At 45.2% G+C, this 12,229-nt stretch overlaps 1 protein-coding gene across 1 annotated transcript; it reads right to left on the bottom strand.

Moving 5' to 3' along the window:
* Positions 1 to 503: 503 nt before the first annotated feature.
* On the bottom strand, positions 504 to 3,773 carry gdf10a (growth differentiation factor 10a). Its single transcript, XM_068741392.1, has 4 exons — positions 3,512 to 3,773; positions 1,244 to 2,002; positions 840 to 1,060; positions 504 to 695 (listed from the first exon to the last, which is right to left on the bottom strand). The coding sequence occupies exons 1-4, from the start codon at positions 3,771 to 3,773 to the stop codon at positions 504 to 506; spliced, it is 1,434 nt and encodes a 477-aa protein (XP_068597493.1).
* Between the last annotated feature and the right edge of the window lie 8,456 nt (positions 3,774 to 12,229).

Genomic DNA, 12,229 nt, shown 5'->3' with positions numbered 1-12,229 from the left:
TATGATTAGCATAAAAATAAGAGCAGCGTGTAAAGGTCGAGCAATAAGTGTATGTGACGGTTCGAGCTGCCTGATATCATGTTGAAAGTCTTTTATTTACAGCCTTTGTGTCCAAGGAAAACACGAACCCAAACTTGATGTGAGCAGTTTACAAAAAAAAGAGCTAGTTCTACAATAAAACAACGTCAACTTCCCTCAAATGCTCCTGTCCATGAAATCTGCAAAGTCCAAACACAGAATCAGAACAACTGGGCTTCTTGGGCACATGGAGACCTGGCCTTTTATGTATGGCTCTGTTCCTCTTGCCAAGGAAGAAGGCCAGACAATCTGTTTCTTCACATCAGAAGAGATTGAGGAGATTTCCAATAGTCCTCCAGGAATAATAACGGCCAAAGTAACTTTGTGTCTCAGTATCATGAACGGACTTTTCAAAGACAGGTATGTTCCGTCTCCATGAATTCTGCTGTTGCCTCTGCTGTCATCTGACCCACTGCCCTCCCTCCCTATCTGCAGGAACAGGACTGGACCGACATATTGGGGTAAACCTTGAGCACTGGGTTTTTGGATTCATCCTGGTAAAGTACAGCCAGGGAGTTCATCTTGTCTGGGACGCAGCATGGCTCAGGAATGCCGGGGATGATCCCAACGGCTCTGACTATGCTCTGGATGGTGGCGTGGTTGGATGGCCTCGCCACCTGCAAGCATTTGAATGGAGGAGATTCAGACAAAGGAGAACATTAGTACAAAAGGAAAAAAGAACAACACTTTGTAATGACTCCACACAACTTGCACATGAGAGGATGTTAGTGTAGTTTTAAAGGGATTATAGTCCCACCCACCTTAGACATAGGAAATCTACATGTGCCGGCGCAGTAGTACGCATCAAAGGCCTTGGGTTCTATGACCCACTCGCTCCAGCCAATGTCTGCAAAATCCACCCTGAGGTTCCTCCGGGAGCATCCTCGGTGCTGGTTGTGGACCCACTGCCTCCTCCTGGCTCTACGCATGGTTTGCTCATCAAAACTCAGAACATGCGCTTGAGAGTTCATCGTCTCCTTGTGCTTGCTTTCATTCCTTCGCTCATGCTCATGTCTTTCGCTGATACTCTGCATGCGACTGTCTTTGGGTTTTTTGATGACAGATGAGTCATCAGGTTTGAGCCCTTGGAACATTCCCCCTGCTTCTTTGAGAACCTGAACTTCTTCTCTCATGTATACATCTCTATGCGGATCCCCACTGTCTTTCTCTTGGCTCTTCCTTTTCTTGTCCTTCTTTCCTTCTTTAAGCTTGGGTTTGAGTGCTAGGTACCATGTACTCTCCCAGAGATCATCCTTTCTGTACCCATCAGGCCTGTAGTCCACCTCAGGCAGCTCATTGTTCTGGATGCGGTCAGACAGTGCATTCGTTTCCCTTCTCACGCGTCCTTTCAACTCTGGTGAGGAGTTGGCTCTGCGAAGGAGTTGAGAGGACTGGGAGGAAGATGGGAGCTCTCCTCCCTTGTTGAATGGGTCGTATCTTTGAAGGCTAGCCGCCACACTGTTGGGCTCCATCAAGGCTTGGTCATTAGCATATAGCAACAGGTAGGGCAGGTTGCCAGTAGACACCACCTGCTCTGCTTTCCTCTGGTTCAGGTGCCCTATGTCCACCTCCACTGACACCAGGAGATGACCCTTTTTCTGTGCCTCCTTTATGACCTGGGTCACATCTTTCATCTGCCACACCCCCCTCCGGTGGGGGTGGAAGGTCACATTGCCTAGAAATGACCCCATTGACCCCGACCTGACCTCAGACCCAGAGGAGACAGATCGAAGGACCAGGCTGACTGACGGAGGAGGGTGGATGGCCGAGGAACGACAGGGTGGGCTTTTGAAGCGCTTACAGAACCAGGGCTTCTGATGAGGGCGTTGATCAAGCAGGAAATGGAACGCTGCAGAGAGGATAACCTCTGAGTCCTGAAGGCTTGTCAGGTTCAGTCGGTACTCTGTCCTGTGGTCGGAAGAACCTACAAAGAGAACCAATCAGTCATTGTCAGGGGAGTCAGGTGGGCAAGCTGTCACTGTAATCTTTGTGAAAGCAAAGATCTGTTACTGACTGCCAACATTTTTTTGGATTTTTATTGGAAAAATAAATATGATTCTGAGTGGAAATGTGACAATCTGTATAATAAAAAGTATAAACACTAGGAAGGCAAAAGAGTTTGGGGGGGGGGGGGGAATCCTGGCCTATCAAATTACACCAAAAGTGCACGCATTTAAGAAGCGTGTTAAGAGGTTTGGCTCTAAAAACCTCTCCTTGTTCTGTGTTACATGACGGAGCTGTCTTTTGCAGAAGGTGCCCTTATGAAGACCCAGACTCGGGGTGTCTGGCTGACTGGCGGGGGGGGGGGGGGGGGGGGGCATAGAGCTACATATTCATGATGAACATTAACTTTAACAGCAGCGTTATTGTTCATTGTATAAGAGTTAAGCGGAAGTATAGGGACCGACTCAAGAGATATACATTACCTCGGATTCAGCCTGCATATGGAAATGCTTACCCCCAGTTTCTGTTAAAGCTTCCCCTTAAGCCTCATTCAGCCCCTACGCTGTCTGCCCCGGAGATCAAGACATAATCAACTGCTTTCACAGATCTCATATTGTTGAGAATACTCTCTTACGTCTCTCCTTGGATTGCACACACCCTCTGCAGTAAAGAATATACACGTGTTATGATCTAAGAACTATAAATAGACTAGTATACTTGTCTATGAGCTGTGTTTATTAAGAATAAACTGCATCAGAGAGAGGAACGGCTGTGCGTCAAGCCCCCCTTGACTCCAGTCACACATATCCGGGATCAGCGGTAGATAAACAACAACAACAACAACAACAACAACCCCACTCCAGTGACCGGAAACAAGACCGCAAGGGCTTTTTTGAAATGCTCCTCTTAGACAGGATGTTTGACTGTACTTGTACTGTAATACATGCTACTGTGTGACTGTACTTATACTCTAACATTCTATCTGATAAATATATTCATCATCATCATTCATCACCATTCACTGTCGCTTTCCACCTTCTAAGCAGCGCTTGCAGCGAATCGCGTGCATTCTTGCGCGTATTACGCATCCGTCTGCGGCGATTGATCACACGCCGCGCGGAAGGGGCATAGCTGCCCCCCCCCCCCCCCCCGCAAACACAGTGGGCTCGCAACATCCCAGAAACATTTACATACATTCTCAGACTGTTCCAAAACAATCCAAAAACTATTTTAGAGTGTCTGGCCGAGCCATTCAGCCGCGATGAGCGCCTGGACTTTTAATAGCCATCCACGGAGCGGATCAGCGGAGCTTTCTGACCTCCTTTTTAAGTCGGATTAGTTGCGCACTAATGGTTTGCAAGGCTATTATTTTTATTTATTTATATACATTTCAGTGAAACCTTTATTCTTGCCGAGTGATTTCCAAGAGGCGGTACACTTATCGATTGCGCACGGCATTGACATGATTATTATTATTGCGTTCACGCACCTTGATTGGCTCTGAAACTCCTGACAGTGTTCCCCTCTCTGGGTCGGTTCTCCCTGCTGTATTTCTCGTACAATCTGAACATGTGCTGGGAGACCACGTCCCGATCCCGGTCATCTGGGAGGGATTCCGGTGAGGACCGAAGGAAACGACTGTCCTTTGCAGCCGCGGCGCTTCTCTTCATGGTCCGAAGTGATGCAGCGACCAGGAAACAGTTCAGCATCAACAGGAACAGGTGCCACGAAACCAGCTTGGGAGATGCCATGTCAGGACTGGAAAATAAAATAAAAATCAAGTTCCAAGAGGCAAGCGGTGGAAAAAGAAAGTTGAGTCTGAAACAATCCGATGATTGAAAGACAAACAGAAATAATCCAGCCCATAAAAGGGCTTAAATGTGCGTAAATGTCCCCCCCCCCCCGTCCTCTCACGCAGGCGTCTATGCCAGAGTGGGACGTGAATGTTGGATGGCTTAGTCCGGGCAACAGTTGGAGCTGCTACTTTTACACTCGCGTCTGTGTGACCGCCAGAGGCTGGGGGGGAGGGGGGGGCGACGTCTCCTCCCGCCAGCCAACGAGGTCTCTGCAGCGCCAGACGTGGAGGTCACGATGCTGCTGCTGCTGCTGTTGTTGTTGTTGTTGTTGTTGTTGTTGTTGTGGTTGTTCCTCGTCCTGTTTTCCAGCGGTGGAGTAATACCATTGATCCAGCAGCGTCACAGTGTTTCAAAGCAGCGCTCATTGCAGTGTTGTTTTCTTGATGGGCCAGTAACTCTATCCTACAATTTCCATCTCCACGATATTTCCATGTGTAACTGCTTCTGACATGCTCTCAGTCACACATAATTAGCACAGAAACACACAATAATAGGCTGAGCAACCACCCAGGGACTATTGTTAGAGATCCACTGTATGTACAGTGAGCTGTGTGTGTGTGTGTGTGTGTGTGTGTGTGTGTGTGTGTGTGTGTGTGTGTGTGTGTGCGTGTGTGAGGGGGGGTTTGTGGCGGTGAGGTGAAGCTCACTATTATTTTAACATGATGTGATCTGATCTTCAGTGTGTGTGAGTATGGAATATTATATGTGTGTATATACAGATAAATTATTGTGCGTGTGTTTCTCTGTACCGACAATGCTTGTTTTGTGGAAGTATTGGTCTCCAACAGAGCGACTGAAACTGGCTGGGCCTCTCTCTCTCTCTCTCTCTCTCTCTCTCTCTGTCTCTCTCTCTCTGGCCCCCAAGGGCCCCACAGGATACTCCTTTTTACTGTGTGGCACGGCAGTGACAGGTCTTAAATCTGGACTGTTTTTGAGATGTGTTGGAAAGCAAATGTGTGTGTGTGTGTGTGTGTGAGAGATAGAGAGAGAGAGAGCATATGTGAGGGAGTGATTTGGAAATTCTCTATGTTTTTGTCATATCATGGAAGTACTCTTTCCTCTGCTGATAATAATTTTGAGTACAATACTTTGGCTGGATCCAGTGAGAGTTTATAGAGGCATTTAAGAATTTACAATTCTCTGTTATAAAATACAGAAACACACTTGTTTCAGTCAGAGAAATAATGATAGCTGTCCAACAGTGAACCTTTGTTCTTTGTCATTAACAGCTGTAAACCTTCCTCCTCCGACATGGCGGCGTCTCGTTTGCTGTTTTCCGAGGCTGAACACGGAGACCTTTTCATTTCACACAGATTGAATAGCTTGAGTCATGACTTATCAAGTTAATACTGAAACATCTCCAAAAGTCGAACAGCCCCAAGATACGCTTTAGCCAGGGAAGTGAGGAAAAGTCAAAGTGATATCTGAGACAGGGCACGAGGGCCACAATAAATATCCCTGCGGAGGAGACGGCCCAATGCAAGTTCAAACAGGGATGACAACATGAAACGACTTTGACCTTTAACCCTGAATATGTAGGGCTGGGCGAGATTAATGTTGGGCATTATCTATACTAAAGCCCCTATCTCCATTATGAAGGACACCAGCATCGCTCCGACCGGATCAAATAAGAGAAAAGAAACCAGCAGGATGGAAAGACCGTTGGAAATGGTTCTCCAAAAGATCTCAACCAGGAGCATAATCTAGGACTAGGGTTATAAATACGTCACCTCAGCACAACTTTACTACTTTTGTTTGAGGTTTGGATGTGGGCCACAGCTCATAGGGCACAATAGCTGCGTTTTGCTGTTGGATCTTCAAAGACACATGTGGAAGCAGTCAGGATCACACTGAGATCAGAATCCCACTCATTTTGATTCGATAAATTCAGCCACATCAGATGCATCGCAGGCAATCTCCGGCCAAGTGTGGGCACGCAACAGCGTGGTCTCGAGAATCCAAAATCATATTAAAGACCTAACTGAAACTGCAAACCACCATGAAGCGCAGCGTCTCTGCTGCAAAGCTGATATCGACATGAAACAAAAATAAAATGACCAGATGGATGCCATCTGCATTGTTCCATGTCTGATGCATGAATACATGCAACTGGCTCAGGACTTGTTGGAGGGAATATTGCATCATCGTGTGGCTTTAATAGTTGATTTAAAACCAGATTGTGTGAGATGCGAGTTGTCGTGCAGGACTCATATCTGCAGCAGCTCTGAGCTGTGAAACTCGCTGCGTCCGGCTTCTTCGACTGTTATAGTGCCTCGCTGTGTTAGCATGGAGGTCCCTTCACGGGGCCCATCCAAACCAAACAGCAGTTACTTGTGCGTGTTTGTGTGTGGTACAAGGTGGGTTCTGGAAATGTTCCTAGTTTCACACCTTTGCGAGGTATGGGTGAGACCTTCTGGTTTCAGAGCAGTGGGGGGGGGGCTGATAGATTGCCTGTGTGTGGGCACAGGAGTCTTTTTTTTGAATCGACATTGGACCAGTCATCCTGGAGCCGTGACTAATGCTGTCATAGATTGTCCAGAAAGAGCCGTGATGCACACGGAGAGGAATAACCGGCGATGAATAGTGGGTAGCTTGAGCCAAACTTGTGTTGTGTATCCTCTAGGATGTTTACTGTTGCCATGAATTTCCTGTGTAGCGCAGGAATATGTTACGGGTGGATAAACAACCGGTTCACACGCTAACATAGAGGTCACTTTGGATTGTGGGGACTTAAGTGCAAAGTACCAATATTGTTTTAAAATCTGTTTTAAGATTTTAGATTTTTGCAGATGCAAACTTGGGTGGGTTTGTTAAAAAATTATGAAATGGATAACAAGCAAAAATATTTGTTAGCATAATTCCATTCTCATATAGTTACAATAAATGTAAAATGAAAACATTGCTGATCTTAGCCTGAAGATTAAATTCGAGGGGAAGCAGCTGCCTGTACTAAAAAAAACAATCTGCCTCCCAGCACCTCAAAGTTTTATTAACGACTGCGTTACATCCCACTTATTTAATCTATAAGAAAAACACTCAGATATCTGAGAAACCGCAAATCACTGTCAGGACCGAGAAATACTCCACATAGGACAGTATGAAAGCCAGGGTTTATGTTTTTATTCTAAGCCTCACATCTAACAGACATGTAAGAGAGTGATGCTAGTTTTCAATTCTAAATCTAGGAAAGCTTGAAAATGGGAATTTCTTCAGCTCATGTTGAATTTAATGTCTGTATTTGTGTTTGTCTAAGCTCTTAGAACATAAATCTCTCAGTTACAAAACCTCACAGCTTTAAGAATTCTGCACAATCCTTAATATAATGAAGATGAAAGGACGTTTGTGGAGCTCATTGCACTGAAAATTCAACAGCAGCATCGTTCTTCATCATCATCTCTTTCTCTGCAAATTCCCCTTGACATGCAATTCCACTTTTCAATAAAAGCAAAACTGTTTGTAAGGATAGCTAAGACTAGTGAGAAAACGTGTTGTTTATTGTTTAAACTAATTATTTAATGCATAAATGTCCTGCAGCACAGAAGTGCTGTAAAACATGGACTACCTATGAAATTGATGTTTATTGGCCAGAATCAGACAGCGTGACCTAACAAGGAGACACAGGTTGCGAGGTTGTGAAAGCGCAGGAATGAATGTCATCCTCTCTGCCTGGAAGGAAGGTGTGTGACTGAGAGAAAGAGCAGGATTGTGTTTTTGTGTGTGTGACTATGGAGACTTTAGTTATGTTAGGGGGTGTAACTCTGTGACCCAATCACATGGTTAATAAAACATTCATAGAAGCAAAGGAATGTTATGGTTTTTGTGTGCATGTGCAGGCAAACATGCGTGTGTGTGTGTGTGTGTGTGTGAATGTGCATGCATGTATGTGTGAGACAGGGCGACTCTGTGTGTGCTCGCGTCTGTGATGTTGGGCCTCCTGCAGTGACCCCAAGGAGTGCGCCATTCTGTCTGCAAACAAAGGGCCGGCTGTTCCCCCCTACTTCAACCGTGGACTGCTCCAACACCGCCGACCATTTGCCGCCAAGCTAACCAAATATTGCTCTTCCTGCTCCAAATTTGTTTCAATAAATAGTTTTGTATTTTGGGGTTTTCATTCTCCTCCGGCTCGCTGCCTTTGATGGAAGACCCTTGAACAACTCGGGTGGCCGCGTAATCTCGGAAGGCAAGCTTTGAAATGAGATTTAAAACCGAGGGACAGAAGCTGACTTCTCACACTTTCCCCTGATGTGACATCCATATGGAAGAAAACATCCCGTAGTTCGACCGGACTTTTATCTCACTGTCTCATGAACTTGCAGCCGATTCAGAGGAATCCTGCTTTACTTCTGTCTCCGCAGCCCGTGGCGAGGTATAGAGACACGCATTGTACTTGAGATCTCACTGACTGACTCTGAGTGAGGCTCAAAAACACTTGACAGGAGAGCTGATGATGATGATGATGAAGAAATATAAATGGAATGTGCCTTTACAACATTTGCAGGAGTGATGTCTTTCCCTGACATACAGGCTTGATTATTTATTGTGGATTACATTCATGTCATGTTTCTGCAGGCTAATTGTCATGACAACTTTAACGGCCTCCGTGAACGCTTTCTTTCTTTCTTTCTTTCTTCTCGAACCATAAATGTCAGTTGCTACTTATCCATTCATACAATACAGTCTCCAGTGGGACGTATTTTGACACTCTGCTGTACTCAAACACTGAGGTGACTGTGCAGCGTTAACTGGGAATGCAGAATATTCTAGCGAGAGTGTGACCTGAGCTGTGGCTGGTGGCGTTGTGTTTACTCTGACGCCCATGATATTCATTACAGGCTGCGCTGTGTGCTGCTACTTCCTGAACATGTCCCATAGGCCCGTGACCTTCACCTCCACAAGGCTGCCCTAAAACCCCATTGGGCTGGAGCCAGGATGGAGGAAATTGCACTGGGAGATTGATTGGTTAAATCCCTTAATGATTCGTATTTCACAATGGGACCTGAACGACTGTGCCTTCGGTAGTTGAAGGTGTCAGAGAAATATGTGAATGTTTTGGCCTTTTTGACGGACTGCACAATTTCCCATGAAATCAGAATTTTATTTGCACTGTGAGGGTTGCAGCAGGATTTATTATACCGACACTAAACCGAGCAGAGGCACTTGGGAATGAGTTTTAAACCATAAACCCAATCAAAGGATTTGTCACTTCCTTCCTGCCTTACGTTTCATTCGATTTCTAAGGGAAGAGCTGATGAAGGGCATCGCCTCAGTGTGATGTGATAATGTTTTGCACACCAGAATATGATAAGCCCGCATGCATTAGTACTGAGATATACTTTGTGCCTTTTTATTGGCTTTGTGCTTCTTGTTCCCTGTTTTCCCAGAGTTCTATCTGAAAGCAGATACATGATGGGAATATGATGGCAGGGTCTTTTCATAGCTTGATAGATCTGTCAGATTGACCCGTTCCCTAACTTCCTTCCATCATTTAGTGAAGTATCTTGTGGGTTTTCTCTGATTAAGTTGCCCTCCTTTCAAAGTAAAAGCTACGGTATATATTTTCCATTATCGGGAGTTTCAGGCCTCTGTCCTGTCCCTTTTTATTTTGAGTTCTATATGAGTGTGACCATTTGCTCCAGTGATGTCATGTTGGCAGGGAAAGAACGACCCTGCAGTGATAAGCGTCCACTTAGTTACAGTCAGGGAAGTAGAGACAGAGAAGAAACATGTTGTTATATTACCAAGTCATTTTGAATCAGCTTCATATTTCATTATTCTGGCAATCGCTAACAAAAGAGCAAACCTTTTATGGCTCTAATGGGATCTACCGTCCCTGGTGGCATTACAGGCAGGTCAGCATATAGAATAAACACACAGGATAAGAGAATGAGGCCCAAGTGTATTGAAAACCCAAAGTAAGGTCAAGGCAAGAGCAGCGGTGGCCAGGAATGCAGATTCAAAGAATATCAGTGAAGAGCCTTTGTTGATGACTTCCCGGCTTAGAACAACGTGAACCTGCAGGTTTCACAGCATTATCACTTCTATTCTGGCACCAGACCACAAATGTTAAATCAACCCAGGGAACAGCACATGGACACATTAGAAAGAACACCTAAATGTTTTAGAGAAAGGGAGTGTTGTGTTCCTGCAAAGAGCACGACTGAAATAAGGCATTTCCATAATAAACTGCAGACCGTAAGGAGATGAGGCTTTACTGGAGCGGCTACGTGAAGCTGTTCCTCTCCTCTCCAGATAAAGCTGGAGATGGAGAAGACGAATCAATTAATTATTTCACATCAATTCTTTTTCCCTTTGTTGATTCTTTCATAGTTTCTTGATACAGGCATTGCGAAATCCTTTTCAAGTGTACAGTTACACCGTCCACACGGTGATCCGGATCATCACCAAAAGGTGATACACCAACAAAAAAGTAAAAGTGAATCGGAGTTGATATGTATTCTTAACAGGTTTTTGAATCCATAAATGGGGTTTAATGTTAAAATAAATCTTTTCTTGACCCCTTTCTGGATCAGATCCGGAAGACATTTTGCATGATAGTGAATACCAGACCTCTTTATGACTTGTGATTTTTGGTGAGTGAATTGAATCCATATTATACAAGATATGATTTCTTTTGAAAAAGACTCCATTATAAACAAATGGGAAAATCCAGATTTTTTTGTTGTATCCGGATCGCTTTCACAATTTAATGGGATCTAAGTTAAAACAAGGCCCGTCTTCTGATTGCGTTTCATCAAGAGCCGTCCAATGAACAACGTCCAATGAACAACGTCAAATGTCACGTTGCCTTCAAATTCACGGGCTGATGAAGCCTACGCTGCTTAATGATTCAAGGCCTCAGCCTGCCTTATCGTAGCCCTTTGCATATAAAATACAAACAATATTTACGAATGGTTTCGGATGTTGCAGACATAAGCTGTTAACATTCAGCCGCCGTGTAAACTGAGACCTCAGTCCCGGTTCAGAGTCGTTCTAATTCGCAAGGTATTTCTCTGAAATGAATGGGCTTCCCCTCCTCACAGTGGGAGCAGCAGGGAAGCGGTGTCAGATGTTACAGCGTGTGTGCTTATGATGAATGTGTGCATGTCCGGATGTGTCTGTGTGTGTGTGTGTGTGTGTGTGTGTGCGCGCGCTTGTGTTGCACTCGTGACTGCTCCCAAGGCCGCAGACATGGACCATGAGGTCTTCACATTATGCCTGTTGTTAAAACTCTCAATCCATCACAGGCAGACTTCACAATCCTCCCATTTAACTTTAAAGCATCCGAACCATGGGAGTCAAAGCAAAAGTCTCTGTGACCTTGAAGCTGTGCTGAATAAATGCTTAGGCCTCAACGCTCACACACAAATGCACGCCGTTCCTCTCGTACTCCCCTCTAAGCAATGCACCTCAGACATACGCTAGAGGAAACTGATAGATTTGAATAGGAGACGTCTGATGTCATGCTTGGCAGCCGAATGAGCCTGAAGTTAGAACAATAGTCTGTGAAAATAGTCATTAGGTTACACTAATGGAATAGCAAGTAAGTTAATTTATTGGAAGTAAAACACTGTAAATCTGTACGTCTTCGGGATCTGGCGTATAACTTTATGTAGGAGTTTTGCCCCTGGAAAAATCATTAAACCGCAATCGAGTCTGAGCCGAATGAGTGTAAGCAGTAGCTATGATCTCACAACACGTCCTTTTAATAGAGCTGTGGGCCCACATTAGGAAGATGAAGCTGTAAGGGGAGCACAGATTGGGTCATGACAGTGTCAGGGGTGTGACATGCGGCACACACCAGAGCATGTCTGCTAACACCCAGACGTCTGCTGTGCCACACAGAGCCGATTGTTCCACAGTAATGGACCCTTCCATTCCCGATCCAGCCTTTCTCGGGTCCATCCTGTGTCTGGAGAGGACTCCCTGCTCCTGGGGGTGACTAATGCTGAATGACAGGCAGACGCTGATCAAAGCTACTCCCCTGTCACCGTTTGGACGGGTCAGTAAAGAGATGATAAGTGGCAAGACAAGAGCAGTATGCTCAGTAGGGACCTGGGCCAAATATAAAGAATCTGACAGCATGGCTGGACTCTATTAGCTTCATCACAGACAATACACACTCAGCAGTCGACCTCCGTCGTTGCCAAATTATCTCATCTCTGAGAGTCCTGTGGTCGAGATCCGCAGCACACTGTAGCTCTGGAGCCATTGATGTTTTTGTTTTGCTGATATTCAGAAGAACCGTGACATTAGTATTTATTATACCTGCCACGCCAAAAGAATTTCATCCAACCACACGCTGGTAAGATATCCATTATGCATGCTATTAAAAACCTCACATTCACCTGGAA

This window comes from Brachionichthys hirsutus, chromosome 7, assembly GCF_040956055.1.
Source record: "Brachionichthys hirsutus isolate HB-005 chromosome 7, CSIRO-AGI_Bhir_v1, whole genome shotgun sequence".
Classification (NCBI taxonomy): Eukaryota; Metazoa; Chordata; class Actinopteri; order Lophiiformes; family Brachionichthyidae; genus Brachionichthys; species Brachionichthys hirsutus.
This window is presented reverse-complemented; position numbering and strand designations above follow the sequence as displayed.